The sequence below is a fragment of the Colletotrichum spaethianum genome (genome assembly GCF_022836535.1).
Source record: "Colletotrichum spaethianum MAFF 239500 DNA, contig63, whole genome shotgun sequence".
Classification (NCBI taxonomy): Eukaryota; Fungi; Ascomycota; class Sordariomycetes; order Glomerellales; family Glomerellaceae; genus Colletotrichum; species Colletotrichum spaethianum.
In genome coordinates, this window is record NW_026054833.1 from 1 (window position 1) to 21,770 (window position 21,770).

Sequence of the window (21,770 nt, forward strand, 5' to 3'; positions counted from 1 at the left end):
AAAGCTCCTGACCACTCTGCACATCAACCTTGGACAAAAGAAAAATGTCCATCGTCGCATTAGCAAGCGAAGACGCACCGTACGTACACCGCTAGTCTGAACTCTAACCCTCTCTGACAGCTTCAGGTCTGTTCTTAACGAAGAAGAAACGCATCGCCTCGCCGCCGAACTCGGCTTCACCATACCCAACTCCCAAGATGCGCAGTCGTACCTCCTCTTGCTCAAGTCATTTGAGGCTGTCATGCATCAAGTGGACACCGGCGACGACTTTGTCCACCCCGCCCTAACTCCAGTGCTCACCACCAAACCTCGTTCATTCTGGACACCGGATGCCAAGGATAACCCCTTGAATGCCTGGAGTCACCGTTGCGACATTGCTGCCGCTCAACCAAGTAGTAGTCTGCTCAGGGATCGAAGCGTCGCGGTCAAGGACAATGTGTGCGTCGGCGGCCTGCCCACCACGCTGGGCACGCATCCCGAGATTCTGTCCAAGGACGGACCTCTTCCAGTCTCGCCCATCGACGCAACTGTCGTGTCGCGCTTGCTATGCGCGGGTGCCGTGATCAAGGGCTCCTCGACGTGTGAAAACTTTTGCGCCTCGCCCTTGGCTTGTACGTCAGTCACCGGACCGGTGCATCACCCGCTACTGCACGGGTATACGACAGGCGGCAGCAGCAGCGGCTCATGCGCCCTCGTCTCTTCAGATGCTCTGCTCAGGTTAGGAAAGGGCGTCTTTGGGGAGACGGCAGAGCTGGCGATTGGCGGCGACCAGGCAGGTTCTATCCGCATACCGGCGTGTTACACGGGCATCTACGGGCTGAAGCCGACATTTGGACTCGTTCCGTACACAGGTGCTGCTTCCATGACGCCCATGATTGACCATCTGGGTCCTATTGCGTCAAGTGTAGAAGATATTGCGACGTTACTCAAAGTCATGGCGGGATGGGACGGCATCGATCCCCGGATGACGCCTGAGACGCCTCTCGTGGCTAACGTCAAGGACTATCCCGCCCTAGTCGCCGAATACCGTCATGCAAACCCCGAGGGTGGACGACCTGTCATAAGGGTGGGATTACTGACCGAGTCGTTCGACGTGCAGGGTCTGTCGCCGGAAGTACGTGATCTGGTGCGCAACGCAGCGAGAGAAGGCTTCGAAGCCGCCGGCGCAGAGGTCGTCAACATCTCGGTCCCCATGCACTCTGAAGGCCCCATCATCTGGACGGCTGCCACGCGTCCATCCATGTCTCTGGGTCTGGTTCAAGGGAAGCCATCAGGCCATCTGTCGTATCTATCGCCTCACATCAAGGCGCAGTGGCCTCCGGATCAGGACACTTACCAGCTTCTTACCCAGTCCAACCCGGCCGTCGTCAACATTCTCCTCAGCCAAGTCTTTGACAAATCCCATCTGCCTCCGTCCGTCGAAGCCAAAGCCCACCGTAAAGTCTTCCAGCTGCGCGCCGCCTACGACGCGGCCTTTGCGCAGGTCGACGTGTTGGTCACGCCCTGCGCGCCGACCGTCTCCAAGCCCCATCCCGACCCGGGTGCGTCGATACTGGAGAGGCTGAAGCCCGCCATCGGTCTGACGAGCAATACGTGCCCGTTCAATATTACGGGACATCCGGCGATGAGCGTGCCGTGTGGGGAGATTCCGCTGACGGAGAGGCCGGGTGTGAAGATGCCAGTAGGAATGCAGGTTGTTGGTAGGAGGTGGGTGGATGAGATGGTAATGAAGGCGGCAATAGTATTTGAAGCCGGACAGAAGAGGCTGGCACATATGTGAAGTCAAGTTACTGAACAGAATAGAAATGATTATTCTGCTTCAGACTATGCTTTTGCCTTTACCTCTGCATCTGCACCTTGTAAGAAGGCAGTGATCTGCTCATCCATCCACTTTACATCCGCCGGGTTTGACCCTGCACCCGCTAAATGCCCCCAAACAGACTGAATCACCTTCAAGCTCGCTTTCTTCAGCATATTGACCTCACGCTCGCTAGCGTCAGGGCGAAAGTACTGGTCCGTCTGACACGGCATCAGCAACACCCGCGCCTCAATCCGCTTCAAGGCCTCATCCAACCCGCCACTGTCTGTGAAAACGCCAACATCGCCATTTTGCCACATGCGCAGCTTCACGAGCAAGTTGTTTGGGTACCAGCCATCGTACCGCGACCCCGTGGTGTCCATATCCCACGCGCGGAGGCTGTCGTATCCCATGTCCTTGTAGAGATGCTGGTCGAACCACTCCGCACTCGTGAGCCACGCAGAATACGCCTTGCCAAACGCGCGGACACCACGCGGCGCATAATCCTGAGGCTTTCCCGTGTAGTCAACCGCATTTTCGAGGGCGGCGGACGGGCCTTCGAGGAACTGCCTATTGTGACCGCTCGTGCGCGCCGATGAGCAAATGATGACCGCATTGCGAACCATGGCCGGGTACATGACGGCCCAGTGGTAGGTAGTCTGTCCGCCCATAGAGAACCCCAATATGACGTCTACGACATCAATACCCAGGTGGGCGAGCAAGGCATGCTGGGCGCGCACGCAGTCGCGGTAGTCGAGAGAAGCGGGGAATGAGGGGGTGTTGGAGGGGCTGGAAGACTCGCCGTTGCCGAAGAGGGCGACAACGATGATCCTGTGGTTCTGCAAAGCGCCGGAGGAGAAATTGAGGGTTGATTGAAGGGTGCCCTTGAAGCAAGTTGGGATGAGGGCGACCTTGGGGGCGGTGCTGTTTATGTCGAGGTAAGCAAGACGGGCGAGGGGCAGAGAGGTCCCGTCGGTGAAGACAAAGTTAGGGAGGTCAAAGTGATGGACTGGGTATTGATTCTGGACCATCTTGGATATATCACCATCGAGGTTTGGTGATGAAGGGTGACACTTGTTGATGTTCGTGGTTTTGAGGACGGGTCACGGTAATTACTGATCGGGCGGGGGACCGGTATATGTAGGGAGATCGGAGGGGCCGATCTGCAAAGCCACAAAAGAAGAACTCAAGGAAACCTTCATCAAGTAAAAGAAATGAGCCAGGTTGTAAGCATCTATCTGTATAGCAAAGTAAAATGTTATTTATGTCACTGCCCGAACTGCAAATCTTCGCGAGGTGTCGCATCTAACACGGCTGTCTAATTGATTCGCAATCGGCTGGAGTGCAACTATACATGTGTTAACGCATTCCGCACTTTTCCATTTTGGATCGATCGATCCAATCGTATCAGGCACGTGCAAGCCTCGGATCATATCCATTCCAGGATACATGGAGGCTTCAAAAGTTGGCATATAGCCCACGCTTCCCACAGCACAACAATTTGGCAATTACTAGACAGATAAAGCTCGCTGCGTAGCTGCCAACAGTGAAGATGATCAAGTTCCGAAAGCTGCCCTGGGACCGGCCAAAGATTTCTCCCGCAATCGGAATACCCGTCAATGTACTGCACAACCCGTCAGCCCAAAACTAACTACACGGGACTCGCAGCGAAACGGCAAACTCACCTTATGCTTACCAGCACATTCGCCGTCGCATAGTACCGCCCATAAGACTCGATCGTGCACAGTTGTCCGATACACACCGGAGCCAGGCTCACGTTACCGCCGCTAAAGAAGCCAAACACCACTGCGAAGGCGACAAGTCGAGCAGGGCTGGATCCTGACGTGAGCCAGAGACAAGCAAGAGACATGCCGCACCCAAGGATTGTGGCGATTAGCATGTTGAACCGTCCTAAGCGGTCGGAAAGGTACCCCGGCACCCAGCGGCCTGGCACGGCGCCCGCATTGATGAGCGCAAGGAGCATGTACGAAAAGGACGACGATTGCCCATGAGCGAGCGCGTACAAGGTCAAGTATGACAGAGGCACGAAGAGGCCCCATTCCATGAAGAAAGCCCCCATGGCCGTACAGCATAGCGCCGGGTTCCGCAGGATCGTCAGGTCCGGGAGCGCCCGCGCCATGGACAGCGGCTTCGGCGGGAAACGCTTGCGGATGAGCAGAACGGCCGCGACAAACGCGCATGCGCAGACTAGTGCAACTACCCTCGTCGCCCACGCGAAGCCGACCAGAGGATACAGCCTCTGCAACACCAGCGGGAATACCACGCCCCCAGCCGACCCCCCTGACGACGCAATACCCGTTGCCAGCCCTCTCCTGCTGGAAAAGTAATGCGCAACGACACCCACAGCCGGCCCAAACACAAGGGACAAGCTTGTTCCGCCCAGCACGCCGAACACGAGCATAAAGTGCCAGTAACGCGTACAGACACCCATCAGCAACAGGAATGCAACGGTGCCTAAGCCGCCCGCGGTGATGAGGGCGCGCGGGCCCCGGGCGTCGAACACGGGCCCAGCCTGGATCCCACAGAAGAAGCCGAGGCCGCAGTAGACGCCGAAAATCCAAGCTACAGAGGACGGGGTATGGCCCGCGAGCTGGTTGCGCTGAATGTGCGCGTGGAAGGCGCCGATGCTGTTCATGAGACCCATGGAGGAGAAGAGAGCGAGCCAGCTGCCGAGGACGACGAGCCAGGCGGTGGTGCCACCTTCGGTATAGGTTATGGGTGGTTCATCGTTGCCGTTGGAGGTGATGAATGTTTGTTTGATGGGTTCAGCGTCAGAGACAGTACCAATTGGTGTTCCTGTTGTTAAGGAGGACGACGAGGAAGCCTCGGGGACCTTGTCAAGCTCGGAAACACCCATCTGGTTAGTTTGATGAGGTATCACGCCTTATCAACATGCAGGCAGCTTTTTTTGCTGGTTGATGCCATGCAATAAAAAGGCTAACCATGGCGTGTTGATGTTGACGACTCCCAAGCCAAGGTTCTAGGCGGAGGTCGGTCACAGCCCGGGGACAGCATGAACAAGGTGTCAAGCCGACTTTCGAGGAACTTGTTTACATGCACCTAGTAGACTTTCCCGAAAGTAGCTGATTAGCAGCGGCCGACCAGAACCGAGGCGGAGATCCCGAAGGCCAATGCGACCGTCCGGTCGGGCTGCCCGCCATCGTGTCGGCCGCACCCTCGCCGGTTGCCGCCCAATCACCTCGGTCGTTTCTTTATACAGCCCTTGAAATAATGAAGAGCGCCCAAAAGCAGATTACTGGTTTCCAAGCAAGCATCTAGCAAGAGTTTCACAAGTCGTGCTATCGCTCGTCCTCGTAAGACCACAACTTGCCACAGTCACTACAACTAGGGCACACACACCAAGACAACACCATGGCTCCCAACGGCGACACTTTTGTCATGAACCCCTCCGGCCCGGAGCCACCCACACGTTACGCACATGCTCGCTTCGCTCCTGCCGGCTCGCACCGCACCATCTACATTTCGGGCATTGCCTGCGTGCACCCTGCGACCGGCGAGTGGCCAGGTGCGAAGGACAACGGTGACGGCACGTACGAGCTTGACGTGCGGGTACAGACAGCAGCGGCGCTGTCCAACATTGATCTCATCATCCGCGAGGCGACTGGCGGCAAGGGCAGCGTCAAGAACCTAATTGACAGTGTTGTATTCGTGGTGGACATGAAGCGGGACTACCAGGGCATGAACGAGGAGTGGAACAAGGTATTCGCAACGAGGGCCGAGGCACCGGCGAGGGCGACTATTGGGGTCAAGGAGCTGCCGGATCCAAGGATGTTGGTAGAGATCAAGGGTGTTGCTGTTGTTGAAATGTAAACGATGCAGCCATCAATTAATACCATGGAAAGAAGCGTTTCGTCAGAAGAACCATTTAAGCTCAATCTGTGAAGTTTGGTATCACAAGACGATGATATCGCCAACAACAAGCAGGATCTGTGTCAGATTGAACTGTCCGCGCTCTTCTGAGATGTGAACATGTCTTAATTAGGAAGACCAGAGAACCCTGGAATCAAACGGTTTGCTCAAAGTGATAGAGTGGTTCAACAGCCATGTGAGTGGGCGTAACACTCAGGTCAAGGTGACCAGATGGAGACGGCATATACCAATGCAATTGATGTTAAAGGTCATTATAGCACCGTATCGTTAAAGGTTGGTCACAAGATGTACAATAAAATCGCGCATAACAGCTGGCCATTGCATAACACTTGATTCCCTTCAGCTGTGATCATGCTTGCGAGTCAATCTCCGTGTACCGGGCCACAATCTCCTCAATCATCCTCCTGATATTCTTGGCCGCCGAGAACTTTGCGCTCAATGTATCAAACAGCTCAATCGCCAGCTGCAGCGTCTCGATCGCTTTGCTCTCTCTCAAAACTACCGCCAGGTTTTCCGGCCTTGCCGTCGTCGCATACGTCAGTGACAACGTCGACGTGAAGAGCGCCAGCAGATTTAGCCAGTTGTACGCAAACCGCTGCTGTCGATGCATCGTGGTGGCTTCTCGAATCGCTTTGCCCGCGGCGTCGCCCAGCGTCTCAACGCGGGCTTGATCAAGCGTCGGGAAGAGCGGCGACGGGCGGTACAGCATAGCGACCTGCATATAGTAGTTAAAGTCATACCAGTTGCTACTCAAATGAGGCACCTGCGGGTGCGTGTCGGGCAAGGGGAAGGGCATGCCGCGGCGCCAGTCGAGCAGTTCGCGGTGGAGGGAGTAGATGATGGCTTCGCGCTCGGAGATGGGCATGTTGGCGTTGCGTTTGTTAGAGTAAACGGATTTAACGATCTTGCTCGACAGTTGGCGCAGGCGGAGGAGGTGGAGGGGGACTGCCATGGTGGAGGGCTGAAGGGGGTTACGCTGGCGAATGCCTGTGGCATCGATGTCTTCGTCGTCGGCGTCGGCAAAGGGCTGTCCATGTTAGCTATGATTCGAGTGGTGTCTTCTAAGCAACTAACCTCGACATCTATGTCATCGTCGTGCAAGGCAAAAGGTCGTCCGAGTGCTGTTGATACGACTCTTGAGATGGTTTAGCACATAAGTAGGCTGATAGTATGTCTGCTGTAGCTTACCGATCCATCATGTACACTGAATAAAAGACACGCTTCCGATGCTCGGCAACATCGACAGGAAGCGTGTCGTATGACGACGATGTATGCAAACCCATGCCGACCGATAACCTCGCGGCAAGGCCTACGAGAAACCAAGTATCTAGAGCCACGGGTCAATACCGTGAGATGAATATTAGGAGAGAGGGACGTACTTGGTCCGAGCTGGTTGAAGAAGGAGTATGATACCTGGAGCATGATGACCTCCAGTGCGACCTATTACCAGTCAAGCTCTGCTTCATAATCCATCACACAGTGCAACATACCATGTCGCCATACCCAAGAGCATCCTCCATATAACCTAGCGCCTTGTTGTAGTACAGCATCGATTCAGACTCTTCACACAGGGCAACCGAGCAGTACGTGGTTGACCCAATTGCCAGTATCATCCATAGCCTAAATAGCCACAACGGCGACTGCGCCGCCGGATCCTGAGGGTTACTCAGTATCGTGCCCAGCGTCTCTTCAAACTCGCGCCGTCGCACAATTGGGTACAGCGTGTGAGAGTGCGCAAAGTAAAAGTCCACCAGGTGCTGCAGGTGACTCTGCGGCGGTAGCTGAACATCCACAAGGGATGGTTGTGGATCTGTGATATCGGATAATGTTATGCCGCAGAAGAAGGGGTGATGAAATGCAGTCGAGCTGTCAAAGCCGTGGTACAAGGACGACCCGAGCAAATCAACAGGAGATCCATAAAGAAGTTGCTGCGTGGACTCGACCTCAAGCTCCTTGTGGAACACGAAATCAGCACGGTCCGGCGTGAGCCTCCTCAGCACCGCCTGCGTCAACTTGGCAAACGATATCCCCGAAGCAGATCCCAAGTGCCGTTCTGCCGCAGCTTCGAGCGACAGCAACCGCAACTCATCACCAAGCGTCGTTGTGGCCGTGATGGGTCGGGCTTGCGAAGGCGACTGATCTACGGCAGCCTGTAGGACCGGAAACTCCAAACCCGACGGCTCCATCAACTGATCCTCGAGCATCGTGTCCGGACGAGCCGCGGCCTGAGCATCTTTCAATACAGCCGCCAACTCATCCTCCAACTTCCTGACCTTGTCCTCCAACGAACGCACAAACCTAGTAGATTTCCATCAACACCAGCCCGATTGCAAACATTTGATTGGGGCGGGGAGGTGAAATAAACCCACGCGATCGGATACGCCGCCGTCTGCTGATCGTCGTTGAGGAAACTACACGGAAACCGGGCCATGCGACAGTTGCCACACTGGGGCAAGCCGCGGTCGCATTTCTTCTTGCGCCGGTGGCAGCGTTGGCACGACGTCCGGGCCTGAGCTTCGCAGGGTATTGTTGCTGGTGCGACGGCGGCAGCGCCGTCGACTGCTGTCGGCGTCTGAGGGAGCGGCATGGCCGTAAGGTGCACTTCTACTTTCGCAATATGGTTACGGGTCTCCGACGGGGTTTCTGTAGTGTATCTGCGAATAATCGCGGGGAACCGACGACCCTGGTATTGTCAAGGCGTGCAAAGGCCGAAGGTCGGGAGATAAGACAAACATATGGAAAGTGTGGGGAATGTCTGGCTATCAAGAGCCTGATCGATGACTGCGTTATAAGTGCGGTAACGGCCGTACCGTAGTAAAAAATACCTCAGGTTGAAATTAAGTAGAGTTTCCTGTATTATTAAGGCTTAAATTAGGTAATGTATTACTGTTATCCCTGTAGAGGTTATTATCTTTACTACTTTCCCTTTTCTCTAGGCTAAATAAGCTTTATTTTTCTTTACTTTTATTTATATTATTATTTCTTATTAGATTATTATAAATAATTACTATAATTACTTATACCTTTATAATAAGTGACTAGTAGAGTAAAGAAAGGCTTTTTATTAATATAAAAGGCTTTATTATTATTTAATTAATTACTTTAGCTTTTATTACTAATAAATAAAAAGACTTATTATATTAGTTAAGAAAAAAGCTAGTAAAGAAGTAATAGCTTAATAAAGAGGTTACTTAAGACGTTATTAAAGTCTATAATAAAGATAATAATAAAGAATATAATAAAGTTAATAATAAATTTTTAAATAATATATTGCTTTTTCTTAAAGATTTATTTAGTTAATAAATACTAATATGCTCTTATACTATTTAGACTTTAGAGCTTACTTATTGCTTTATAAAGAAGCTTTTTAATTTATATTATAATAAAAACCTTAATACTAATAAGGCTACTATAAAAAAGCTAGTCTTTAAAGATCTTATAGTATAAATTAATATTAAGGGCTAGTTTATTAGTCTTATAATTAATAAGTAAATAAAAAATAAGTATAATAATAATAAAAAAAGGTTTTTTATTTAAATATTTATTACTTATAAGTTAAGTAATATATTTAATAAAAATAATAGAAAGGTCTTTTGTAGTAATAAAGTAAGAAAGAACTTTTTAATTATTTATTTAAAGTATAAGTAGGTTTTTAAAAAAGGGTTAAGACTACTAGATTTATATAAAGAGATATAAGGTATAAATACTAAGAAAAGTAATATTATATTATTAGTTAATAAGGTTATATATAGCTAGGAGATTAACTCTAAGGTAAATAAGAATAAGGAAAATAATAAAAATAATAATAATAACTTAGGGGATATATAAGAAAGTTAATTTCTTTATATACTATTATAGTTATTTATATTATTTCTTAGTACTCTTATATTTTTATAAAACTAGTAATCTAATAAATAATTCTAATAATAGTATATTTTTATTAGTAATAATAAGTTACTAAAAAAAAGATTTACTATTACTAAGGCTAACGCTTATGTTAGTAAATTAATATAAGAGCTTAAGAATAAATATTTTAGTAATAAAAAAGAAGTATTAGAGTTAAAGCTATAGAAGAAAGAAAGAGAAAAAAGGTAACTATTATAAAAAGAAGCTAAAGTTAATAAGGTAATAAAAGACCTTATAAGGTTTAAAAAAGATTTTAATTATAATGTTTATTTAGTTATTTTAAACTAATTAATAATAAAAGAAAAAAAACTAATAGTTTTAAGAGTAAAGTATTAGAATTTATTATTAAGTAATAAGTTAAAGAAAACGTATTATATAGAGGTTTATAGGTAAAAAGTTAAGTATTAGTAGTAAGATCTTTTTATTTATAGTAATCCTTTATAGTAATTCCTAGTACTAGTCTATTTATAGAAATATCTTTTAAGTAGTATTCTTATTTTCTCTTATAGTATCTCCTTTAATTATTAGACTATAGTTTTCTTCTTAAAGCCTTATTAGATTATAGTTCTCTTTCTAAAGCCTTTTATAGTACTACTTAAATATAAGCTTTTATATAGTAGTTAGGCTAGTTTTTCCTTTTCCTTTACCTAAACTAAAACTAAAACTAAATAGCTTTTATTTAAGAGACTAAAAGGACTTTAGAAGAGGTTAATAATGGTACTAGTCTTTACTTATTAGCTTTATAATAAAAAAAATAAACTTAATATAGTTTATATTCTTTTTTATAATAATAATTCTCTTAATATAGATAATAGCTAACTAAATAGTTAGAAAGATATAAGTTAGTTATTATAGTAATTAATTATAGTAATTATATACCTTTAAATATAGTTATAAAATAAGTCTTAGTAGCTTCTTAAAGTATAAGAATAATTACTTTTTAAAAGTAAAAGTTATTTTATTAAGAAATATTATATATAATCTCTTTATAAAGACGTTAAAAGGGTACTTTTATTATTAAAAAGTTAATTAACTTTTAATACTTATAGATTTTATAAAGAGTAATAACTAAAAGTAAATTAGTATTATAGTAATTACTTATAGTAATTAAATAAATACTTACTATTAGCCTTCTAATGTCTTTTTTTTAAAGGAGTAGCTATAACCTTCTTAGGCGTTTTTTTAGTAGCCTTCTTAGCTAAGGGTTTCTTTACTAAGGCTTTAGTAGTAAAAGACTTTTTAGCGTTATTCTTTTTTATAAGGGGCTTTTTAGTACCCTTTTTTAAAAAGCATTTATAAAAAGCTTAAGCTACTAGTATTATAATAAGTTTAAATAGTTAATAATTTTTAAAAAAAATAGAATAAAAAAAAAAATAATTTATAAAAGTTATTATTATTATTATTATTATTATTAAAAAAAAAAAATAAAGTTAAAAAAAAAGAAAAAGGGAAAATAAGTAAAAAAATATAAGTAGAGTAAATATAATTAATAGTTAAAGAAAATATAAAAAATAAAGTAATTTATAGTTATTCTACTTATTATTTTTAACCTATTTTTACTTTTTCTTTTTTTTTAACTTTACTTTTTTTTTTTTAATAATAATAATAATAACTCTAAAAAAAGATTAATTTAAAAATAAAAAACTAATTATTTTATTTATTCTAAAAGTATTTTAACTTTTATTTAGTTTCTTATTTACTATTAAGAATATCTTTCTCTTAGCCTTTATAAGGTCTATTTATATTTATCTGTTTATAGTAATTAATTATAGTAACTTAACTAATATTTCTCTAGGCTACTTACTAAGCTCTAGTGCTAGTATAAAGCAAAAGGCTAATAATAGCTACTTTAAGAATATATATACTAAAAAAGCTTATAAGTATATTAAGGAAATAATAGAGAAAATAAAAGAGCTTAAGAGGGCTAAAAAGTCCTTTACTATTTAGAAAAATTATAAACTAGTTACTCTTAAGAAGTCTTAGCTATATATTAATAGTATAGCTTTAGTTAAGGCTAATATAAAGGCTAAGGTAATTAATAATATTACTATTATAGCGTAAATAACCTTTTTTTTATTTATTTTATACTTATTTTTAACCTTAAAAATAAGTAAGTAAAAGGTAATTATCTAAGAATTGTTACTGTATAACTTAGTCTTTATTAGGCTTCTTCTAGGAGCTAAGCCTTTATTTAGGTTAATAATAATAATTAAGTTATTTAGAATAATAATAATGATAATAACTAGGAGGAGATTTTTTTTTTTAGTTTAGAAGAGTAAATAGAAGAAAAGCTAACTAATTTTAAAGATTATTATAACTTTAAGGTTAGTTCTTTTTTTATTAAAAGCATTAATATTTAATAAAAGATATAAATACTTATTATTAAATATAAGGAGGTAAGTAATTACTATAAAAAATTATTATAAATTACTAATAAAACTAAGATCTTATTTGCTAAGAGTATTACTATATAACTAACTACTAGTATATAGCTCTTAATTAGCTTTTTACTAAGGTCTATTACCTAAAGGTTTAACCTTCTATCTACTTTAAAGTTGCTTTTAAAGTAGGCTTTTTTTAGCCTGGTTAAAGTCTACTAGCTACTATAGATATCTTTATAAAAGAGGAATCTCTTTTTTAGTTAATTTTAACTAAGTATTAGAAGATCTTTACTTTTAGAGACTATAAATTCTTAAAAATTATTTCTTATTTTTATTAAAAAAAAAAGTAAATAAAATTAAAATTTTATAACTAATAGACTTTACTAATTAATTATTTTTTAAGTAATTTGCTTTTTAATACTACTTTACTATAAGTTAACAGAATAGAAGTTTCTTTTATACTATTTAACGTTATTGCTTAACTTAGGACTTTAAGTTAACTATTAAGTAGTTAGTTAAAGAGGTAAGCTAATTACTATAACTAATTATTATAAATTACTAATATAAATATAGGTTTAAGGCTCTTTTACTTTATCTTTTTAAGAGGAGATTTTTTCTAGTTTTATAAAGATATAAAATAAAGTTACTTTTAACTTAGAGGTAACTATAGGATTTAGTTGCTTAATAATAAAGGCTTTTAAGCCTTTATAAAAGGTTTTATTGCTTTATCTTTAGCTTTAGTTACCTATTAAGGTATACCTAACCTTTTAGAAGAAGGTTTTTAGTATAGCTTATAAGACTATATAAGCTTATAACTTTGATTTTATTAGAGAAATAGTAAAAGATATTTGAAGGGGAGAGGTATGAATTATAGTAATTAGTTATAGTAATTCCTATTTTTTTTGTGTTTATTACTATTTTTATATTGCTTTAGTTATTTTTTTATGAATTTATTTTATACTTTAACCTAAATATTACCTATTAGCCCTTTTACTAACTTTATTTATATTAGGCTAGTTTTTTATATTATTATCATACTTTTTATCTTTAGTATAGTAAAATAAAAAGTTATATAGGCTTATTATTATATAAATAATTTATATTTATATATTTAAGCTATACTTTAAGGCTAAAGAGGTAATTATTTTCTATTTTTGTTTTAGGTAGCTAAATATCTATTTAATAATTATTTAAAAATAACTATATTAAAGATTATATAACTCTTAAGCTATTTCTAGTAGTTTATTTATATTTCTAAAATCTTGTAAATAGTAATGGGTTTTTAAATAGGGAATAATAATACTATTCTAGGTACTAAACCCTATATTTTTTAAAAAATACTAGCCTTTAAGGACTTTAAACCCTTTAATATTTATAAAATTAATTAAACTAGTATTATAAATTAATTTTTTAGCTTTAATAAGTATAAATAAAAAGCTACTATTAAAATAAATAATAGTAAAGATATTTTAAGAAACTATTTTTTTTTAACTATACTACTTTTTTTAAATAGTAGTAGGAATATATATACTAATAAGTATACTATTAATTACTTTAATATAACTAGTAAAATATTTACTTAGTTTTTTATTACCCTTAATTTCTCTTAAGACTTTAGCTTCTTTATAAGGAATAATATATACTTTATAAAGCTTTATAAAGTATAATAAAACTTTATTTTAGACTAAAGATATAGTTAATTAACTAATATAAAAAAAGTAAATAATAGCTTATTAGCTAAAATTATTACTATAAAATAAAATAAATAAATAAATAAGTACTTTTTACTTAATAAAAAGGTTTTAAAATAGCTATAAAGGTATATTATTTATAAGTTATCTTAATAATACTTAAAATTACTATTTACTAAAGTAAAAAAGGTATAAGAAATAGTAGTTTAAATTAGAGAGAAGCTTTTAATATATTTAGTATATAGTTATAATACTATTATTATTAATAACCTTTTTCTTATTCTTATTTTTATTAGCTTAATATCTTATTATAATAATATTAAATATAGCTACTATAATAAAATAATTAAATTTTATAATAAATTATTTATAGTAATTAATTATAGTAATAAATAATAAAAAAGTAATTTTTAAAGTATAATAATAACTATAGTAATATTAATATAAGTTTTAAATATAATAAGAATTTATATAAAAAAATAAAGAATAACTAATAATTTATATTATATAAAGTCTTTTTTTACTAAAGTATATAGCAAATATGTAATAACGTAAAGTTCTATAATCTAGAACTATAATCATGATATACCCTCCTGTTTTAGGCCTAGTGCGACATAATTTGAGTTCAGAGGGTACTTGTGGCTAGTGTTATTGCACATTTGAAATTCTTATTGCACATTTCAGTTCTTACCGCAGTCATCGATCACGCCCCAACAACTGGCCCTATCCCAGGACGGGGATAACGAAATATGACTCGCCTACTTTTCCCTGGGATTGAAACGCTCGCTGAGATAAAGATGCGGTGTGATTCGACAACTTCCAACCTTCTTGAAAGCCCAGAACATGGCAGGCAATATCTACATACCTTCGTGCCCAGGCGGTCAAGAAATAGCAAAACGAACAGCTTGACCAGAAGTAAAAGTGATGTAAAGTGTTTCAACAACATTCACAGTGCGATGATGGGAGGCTTATCATGAATTGATTGCTAGGCACCTCTCTTGTTCTATCATGGAGTCATTCATCCCACGCTCGCACCTACAAGGTAAAGCCCCCGTCAATCACAACATTGACGCCCGTTATGCTTCTGCTTCTCGCAAGTGTATACACTTGTTCAGCCACATCCTGAATTTCTTGCGTGTCAGTTTTGTATTTCGCTCTGCCACACAGGATTATCATTCACGTACCTCGACTGTGGCGGCTCTCTTAATCTTGGTCTTTTCAATATGCGCAGCCTTAGCATCATCTGAGAACTTCGCACCCCAATCCTATGGTCCATTTTAGCCATCAGTGGTTTCCTGTGCACTTTTAAGCATACGTACTGTGAGAAGTAAACCTGGCGATATGCTATTGACTCGAATCTTTGGAGCCGCGATGACCGCGAGGACCTTGGCTAAGTGAATCTGAGCAGCTTTGGTTACAGAGTATGCCTAGGTTCTGTAAGTCGTTGAAGTATAGGCAGTGACAGACGAAAAACTTTACCAGAGAACTTCCACTGCAACTAACTCCAGCTACGGATGCCGTGGTGATAAATGCACCCTCTGTCTCGTCCAGATGCTTCTTGGCGGCATGCATGAGCCAAACATGTGACTTGACGTTTATGTTGAAGCACCTGTCCCAGTCATCCTCTACAACGTTGTCTAAACCAATGAATCAGTTTCTGTGTAGTGCATTTCCCGCAGCAAGCAGTACCCACCGTCCAAGTTCATGATGTCCCGAAAGTGTGTCCATCCGCCATTCGAAAAGACAACGTTTAATTGACCCATCTTCTGTATAGTTTCTTCAACAAGTTTTGATATATCATCGCGGTTGCCCAAATCCGCTTTGATGGCAAGCACATCTGAGCCTGACGACCTCTTGAGTTCTTCGGCCAACTTTTCCGCCCTTTCCACATTGTTATTATAGTTGATGACCACCTTGAATCCGTTTTTGACGAATAGACGGGCAGCTGCGGCGCCCAGGCCAGCACTCCCGGCTGTAATGAGGGCAACAGGTACTGAACTCATGGTGATTGTTGTGAACGCGCTGTAAGTTGTAAGTTGGAATTTCTATCTTCGATAGATTATGTAGCATTCCGCTTTGTTTGAGGTAAAAAGATAACGGATTTTGATGGTCACGGCACGATGCAAGAGACCTGTGTACCCTCATCGTTGTGACATCGCGCCTTCCGACATCGGCTATCTCCACCCACGCTGACTGGATCGGACCTTCCGACATTACTGGCCACACACAGGCAGTTGGCGCCAGAGTGACAATCTGTGGCCGACTGCAAACTGAAATAGAACTTTGTGAATGAAAATCATGATGCGTAGTACATCACTTGAAGTCGATGATCACGAATATAGCGCCTTGAGAGTGGCCCTGGGACAATCATGAGCTCAAACGTAGTATAATATGACTTGGTTGTTTTTAGGCCAGTGCTTTCGTCGGCTGCACGGAATCGCAGTTTTAGATGTGCATTTTGATTGGAGCAAAAGAGATTCTTGTCCTTCATTAGTTAGCAAAAGTGTTCGAGCTGTGGTGTTTCGTAGGGATAAATAAGTTTCCAGTTCCCTGACTGAATTTGTGTCAATATGGCGCAGGCATTCTGTGCAGATCAACTTGTTGACAGAACACCATATTAGGAGAAACGATTCCCGTTCGTCTTCTCATGTTCTTGTTCTTATTCCCTCGAAGGCAGAGACTTTGATATACCATCAAAGGCATGATTTAGGTAGCATATGGCTCGCCTCTTCTTCATTTGAGTCATAAGTCATGGAGAACATCCTTGCTCTTCAGGGTCATTGGTCTTGCCATCAATACGGCGGACGTAACACTTGTGATGTTTGGCAGCATAACACTATGACCATGGAGGTGGGATTCATGGAAGGCTTTGAAGGAAAGTAGGCACGTGTATGCATTGGAGTAATTAGCGCAGGTGATGGAGTTCACAGTGGGATATATCATACACTTATGTATTTTCGATGAGTCTCTTATAACAGGTTGAACCCAAGCACCACCTTTCCTTCCTCAGATACATCATCGAACCCCTCGTACCCTTTCAAAGCCGACTCATTGAGCTTCAGCCCAACCCTATCAGGTGGCCCTCCTCCCACCAGCGCAGCCTGAAGCTGCTTCTTGACATAGTCCTTATTGGTCTTTGTAGTGGGGCATGCGGCAATGTACACCACGCTCGCATCACCCTCACCGTTGTGTTCTGGGTCGACCGCATGACACATCTGTTTCGTCAGTCACTTTCTGTCACGAAACCATAAAATCACCGGAAGCAGCAAAGAAATGGGGCTTTTGCTTACATCGGTATGCCACCAGACTGTATCACCAGGTTCCATGTTCGGAATATGCATAAGACAGTCCTTCAGCCGCAGGTGTGGATGTGACGAGTTGCTCAACCTTTGACTATCCGGCACCGTTGTGCCTGGAAACCACGGCGATTTCCCATCAAATATCCACTTGCTTGCATTCATTACGTCGCACTTGTCCTTTGGCGGCGAGAAAAAAGGCCTCAAGACCACGTACGCAATGACCGTCTTAACATTGGGATATAGCATCAACGTGCCGCATGAAGGACTCGCTGGTGTCAAGGCTGTCCACCCTGGAACGCGCGGAACACGGCCGAGTGTGCTCCTGCAGGAAACATGTATTGGTCCGCATCTTTTCGCACATCGAGGTCGTATGCGTCGTGATCCTCCGGCTCTCCTGAGAAGATGCGGTCGTATACCTTGCGGTACTGAGGATGCGCCCAGCGGCACAGGCTGCCCGCGTCAATGTGCGGACCGAGGCCAAGAAAGGTCTGTCCGGGGGGCCGAATTCTCGTTGCGTCAGTGTAACTCAACGGCTCGGGGCTTGTCTCACCCGAGGCATCATGGAAGAGCGCGTTGAGCTGGCGTTGTAGAGTAATGTGGCGCGGGTCGGTGCGGATCTTGATTTGCGCAGGTGAGTTGAAAAGCCGTAGTATAGCAGGGGACTCAACTGGCCAGCCATTGATGGCCCCTTTGTTTTCCGTCACGAAGTTCTTGAGATCCTGAAAGAGCGACTTGGCCTTATCCTCGAGTATGGTATTGCGCACAATGCAGCAACCCCGTGCCTTGATCTGCTCCTTTTGTTCTTCGCTGAACCCCTTGTTGCCAATTTCGCTGTACTCATACACGGGGACGGCGGCGCTGCCTTGGCTGGCTAATTGGTTTGTGACGGTCTCGAGCTCTTTGCAGACCTTGAGCCAGCTCTTGGTGAGCGCTTCCTTGCCATACTCGGCGATGACGGCGGCTTTGGCGTTGGCAAAGTCTTCCTCAAAGGCGATTTTGTCGGGTATATTCTCGTACTCTCGCCACGCAGGCCAGTTTAGGAGTCTTCCAGGCATGGTCATCGATGCGCAATGACGACAGTTCCTAGTAGTTAAGCTTGCCCTATGTGAAGTCTAATAACAATTCCCTCAGCATGGATTATTTAGATAATGTTATCGAATCTTTACCTACACTGAAACACTTTACAGCTAAGATGATTTAACGTCGGCTGATGATAAGTTTGTTAATTTTGGAGCGAATCGATCTTTTTCAGCAATATGATTATCTGATCGAGAAACTCAGTTTCGACCACACGTCTCGTCGGCCGTCATCTTGACAACGGTATCTATTCCTTCAAGATAGCGTTTATCCATTTAATGATCGGCAAAGGTAAAACCTCCTCGGAAAGTCCGACGCGGAGTTGTGTTCTATGTGGGGTTCTGTAGTTATCGGCTCTATCAACCCCACCCTGGGCATCTTGTGACACTGGATGGGGTAAGCCACAACCCACAAGGCACCTACCTCACTTACACCATCCAATTCCATGGCCATGGTGTTGTTTCATCAGTGGGTCCGGCCGCGAGATGTCGTTCTCCCTTCTGAGCTCGGCGGGCGTCGACAATTGCAAGGTATGAAAGCGATAGGTCTTACCACGTCGACCTAAACTTCTTATCGCATCTCTTGCAACCCTGATACCAAATACCAAGATTGAGCTTATCTCAATCCTCCTTGAATACCAAATTAGAGGTGACTACCCATACTCCCGGCGTTGTTTCCCGGGTTGGAGATAGCAGAAGAGACAAAAAATAAAAAGAGTTCAAGTTCCGTGGTAAATGAATTTGTAGACACCCTCGGGAAGACAACATCTCTTTTTAAGACAGGAACGTCAGGATTTCATCTTCAAAATGACTGAGGTAACTGAGGTGTCTCAGAAGTCCCAAGGCATTGGTCTCACCAAGCCTATGGTCATGGTCTGTCTCACAGCTGCGATCAACTGCGCCTCAGTTGGTTACGATTCCAGCATGATGTCCTCCATCAACATCTTGGTATGAAGTCTTCATCTTATCTCCGACAATACAAAACGACAATGCTCTTCTATTGCCCCTGTGCTGGACGCTCACTAATGGTCACTATGTAGAGTTCATTCAAGAAAGAGTTCGGCATCACCACCAACCTCCTCGGCCTCCTTACCGCCGTGTCCAACCTGGGCGGCATTGTTGGCGGGCTCTTTGCAGGCCATGTTGTCGACCGCTGGGGCCGCAAGGGCGGCATCTTTATCTCTTCAACCCTCGTCTTCGTCTCCTGTATCCTACTATCCACCTCCACCACTCGCGCCCAGTTCTTTGTCGGCCGTGTTCTCGTCGGCGTCGCCAAGGCCATTGATATCGCCGCCGTGCCTACCTACCTCGTCGAGCTCGCCCCGCCCTCTTCCCGCGGCTTCGTCGGTGGCCTATACTGGGCTTGTTGGCTACTCGGTGCCATAATTTCCTCAGCCGTTGGGTACGGTGCGCGCAGTGTCGCCGGAGAATGGTCCTGGAGACTGATTTGCATCTGCATGGCCGGCCCGGCTCTAGGTTGCATCGCCTTGCTGCCATTTATCCCCGAGTCGCCTCGCTGGCTCATCTCCAAGGGGCAAGTGTCCAAGGGTCTCGAAGTCTTGACTGAGTACCACGGCAACGGTGATGCCACGCATCCCATGGTCACTGCCCAGTTCCGTGAAATCAACGAGACCATCGCCTTGGAGAAGGAGAGCCAGTTCGAGTCATATGCCGCGTGGTGGAAAGCCTTTGCAAAGTCAAAATCTAACCGCCACCGTAGCTTCATCCTCCTGACCCTTGGTATCTTTGAGCAGACTGTCGGTTCTAGCATCATCACCTTCTACCTCTCTCAAGTGCTGAATCTCGCGGGTATCACATCAGAGCGCGAGCAGTTTGCCATTAACTTAGGCCAGAACTGCGTTGCCTTTGTCTCTGCTCTTACCGGTATTTGTCTGATTGACAAGCTGGGTCGGGTGCCCATGCTGACGGCTGGCACGGCTTTCTGCGCAGCTGTTCTGGCATGCATGGCTGGACTTACGGCTGATCAGACGGGCAACGCAGCTGGTAGGAATGGAATCATTGCCATGGTCTTTCTGTTCCAAATGGGTTACTCTTCTACCTGGACGCCATTGTCCTTCTCGTACTGCGCTGAAGTTCTGAATTTTACCATCCGCGCCAAAGGCATGGCGTAAGTTGATGATTCCACATAGCCTGACGACTATTTTACTAACATGAAACAGATTCTACTGCATCTTCACATCTTCGGCCGGTTTCTTCAACCAATACGTTATTCCTATTGGTCTCGCCGGCATCGGTTGGCGGTATGTACTATTCCCTCATTGACGTGTTGTTCCCTGGCTGACTGGGCTGTGCAGCTTTTACATTGTTGGTGTCATCTGGAATACCCTTATGGCTCTGGTGATTTACTTTACCTACATGGAGACCAAAGGTCTTACCCTGGAGCAGATCGACAAGCGATTTAACGGTATACCGCGCGATCAACTTGATGATGTGATTGAGGCATACGATGGCGGCAAGCCTATCTCGGAGGACGAATTTGACCACAAATCCGAGGCTATGATAATCCCCACGGATGTCAAGACCTGAATATTCGTAGGGGTGGTTTGACGTCCAGTATGAAATTTCGCGACGCCCCTGCTCTAAGCACCTGAGACAGTGAAATTGTAATCCAAGCTAGGAACCTTTTCTATTGCGACACACGCTTTTTTTTTCCATCCACTATTCTCACATAATCATTGTGGTACATGGGTCAAAACGCTTGGGCATTACTCGGTCTTTTTGGGCTTTGCACATGCTACTGAAATACCTATAGTTGTGGCTCGATATGTTGAGTGATTGGAAAGATCGAACAGTGGCGCAGCCAGCGGTATGACGCCGATTAAGGAGCAGGCCGTCCGAGCCAAATCGCAAAATGTAGCGATTGTAGGCTCCAGGCACAGTTGTCATCTCAGTGTCTGCCACCCTATTACACCTAGCTTGGAGCTGATCCACATCCTTGCATAAATACTGTTTGATCAATTTGTAGTGTCAAAATTATTCAAGAACTTGTTGTTTTGAGTATTGGAAGCCGGGCGTGGAATAATTTCTCTCCTAGTGTAAAGACCTTCATTTAACTACTCATTTCCATCCTTTCACTCAAACACCTTATTAATCAACCTTCCAACCCTTCCTGGCTTCCGAGCTACATACAAAGACTCGTATTGATCAATCTCTTCCTTGGAGCCACCCAGGCTTATGTCTGCAGTGCCAGGTCTGACATAGTGTGTTCTGAAGACAAGCTTCCAGCCGATAAAGGCGAGAATGAAAAAGCCAATCATGCCGTAGTCCAAGAAGAACCACATCACATCCCACCCACCAGTTAGAAACAAATCGTATCCGGCAGCGAGAAGCATGAACAAGGTACCGCCCATAGCAAAGTATGAAGTATACGGCTGAAATCTCCCTTTGTAAGGCAGAGTGTCCCGTGATATCCCTTGTTTCTTCAGTGCCGCGTAAAAGTGTCGATATGTCAGCGCAGTGAAACCGTAATTGAGAAGCTGACAGCAAGTGATCAGGTACACCAGATAGACCAGAACCTCTGCAGATGAGCTACCAAGCTGCAGGAATGCTAGCAAACTGAAAGATAGAGAGAAAAGGAGTGAGTATAGTGGTACACCGCCCTTAGTGCACCAGGAAAAAATCTTTGGCGCGTAGCCCGTGAGGGACATGCCGTGGAGGACGCGCGTGGCAGAAAAGAGCAAGCCGTT

The 21,770-nt window shown here is 43.4% G+C and overlaps 9 protein-coding genes across 9 annotated transcripts; 3 read left to right on the top strand and 6 right to left on the bottom strand.

Annotated features, from left to right (window-relative positions):
• Positions 1 to 44: 44 nt before the first annotated feature.
• On the top strand, positions 45 to 1,780 carry ColSpa_12373 (amidase; the record flags this gene model as incomplete). The annotated part of the gene is made up of 2 exons (XM_049278585.1): positions 45 to 79; positions 127 to 1,780. 2 exons carry the CDS (start codon positions 45 to 47, stop codon positions 1,778 to 1,780), a joined length of 1,689 nt encoding a protein of 562 aa, XP_049134542.1.
• Positions 1,781 to 1,824: 44 nt separating this feature from the next.
• On the bottom strand, positions 1,825 to 2,829 carry ColSpa_12374 (homoserine O-acetyltransferase; the record flags this gene model as incomplete). The annotated part of the gene is made up of 1 exon (XM_049278586.1): positions 1,825 to 2,829. One exon carries the CDS (start codon positions 2,827 to 2,829, stop codon positions 1,825 to 1,827), a length of 1,005 nt encoding a protein of 334 aa, XP_049134543.1.
• A 650-nt stretch (positions 2,830 to 3,479) lies between these two features.
• On the bottom strand, positions 3,480 to 4,676 carry ColSpa_12375 (ribokinase; the record flags this gene model as incomplete). Its single annotated transcript, XM_049278587.1, has 1 exon — positions 3,480 to 4,676. One exon carries the CDS (start codon positions 4,674 to 4,676, stop codon positions 3,480 to 3,482), a length of 1,197 nt encoding a protein of 398 aa, XP_049134544.1.
• A 515-nt stretch (positions 4,677 to 5,191) lies between these two features.
• Positions 5,192 to 5,650, top strand: ColSpa_12376 (RutC family protein; the record flags this gene model as incomplete). The annotated part of the gene is made up of 1 exon (XM_049278588.1): positions 5,192 to 5,650. One exon carries the CDS (start codon positions 5,192 to 5,194, stop codon positions 5,648 to 5,650), a length of 459 nt encoding a protein of 152 aa, XP_049134545.1.
• Positions 5,651 to 6,059: 409 nt separating this feature from the next.
• ColSpa_12377 (protein STB5) lies at positions 6,060 to 7,914 on the bottom strand (the record flags this gene model as incomplete). Its single annotated transcript, XM_049278589.1, has 5 exons — positions 6,060 to 6,737; positions 6,785 to 6,845; positions 6,899 to 7,019; positions 7,090 to 7,150; positions 7,201 to 7,914. The coding sequence occupies 5 exons, from the start codon at positions 7,912 to 7,914 to the stop codon at positions 6,060 to 6,062; spliced, it is 1,635 nt and encodes a 544-aa protein (XP_049134546.1).
• Positions 7,915 to 14,860: 6,946 nt separating this feature from the next.
• ColSpa_12378 (versicolorin reductase) lies at positions 14,861 to 15,691 on the bottom strand (the record flags this gene model as incomplete). The annotated part of the gene is made up of 4 exons (XM_049278590.1): positions 14,861 to 14,953; positions 15,008 to 15,115; positions 15,192 to 15,325; positions 15,382 to 15,691. The coding sequence occupies 4 exons, from the start codon at positions 15,689 to 15,691 to the stop codon at positions 14,861 to 14,863; spliced, it is 645 nt and encodes a 214-aa protein (XP_049134547.1).
• A 966-nt stretch (positions 15,692 to 16,657) lies between these two features.
• On the bottom strand, positions 16,658 to 17,014 carry ColSpa_12379 (uncharacterized protein; the record flags this gene model as incomplete). The annotated part of the gene is made up of 2 exons (XM_049278591.1): positions 16,658 to 16,903; positions 16,979 to 17,014. The coding sequence occupies 2 exons, from the start codon at positions 17,012 to 17,014 to the stop codon at positions 16,658 to 16,660; spliced, it is 282 nt and encodes a 93-aa protein (XP_049134548.1).
• Positions 17,015 to 17,262: 248 nt separating this feature from the next.
• On the bottom strand, positions 17,263 to 18,042 carry ColSpa_12380 (uncharacterized protein; the record flags this gene model as incomplete). The annotated part of the gene is made up of 1 exon (XM_049278592.1): positions 17,263 to 18,042. The coding sequence occupies one exon, from the start codon at positions 18,040 to 18,042 to the stop codon at positions 17,263 to 17,265; it is 780 nt and encodes a 259-aa protein (XP_049134549.1).
• Positions 18,043 to 18,870: 828 nt separating this feature from the next.
• Positions 18,871 to 20,610, top strand: ColSpa_12381 (lactose permease; the record flags this gene model as incomplete). Its single annotated transcript, XM_049278593.1, has 4 exons — positions 18,871 to 19,011; positions 19,104 to 20,191; positions 20,244 to 20,324; positions 20,379 to 20,610. 4 exons carry the CDS (start codon positions 18,871 to 18,873, stop codon positions 20,608 to 20,610), a joined length of 1,542 nt encoding a protein of 513 aa, XP_049134550.1.
• Between the last annotated feature and the right edge of the window lie 1,160 nt (positions 20,611 to 21,770).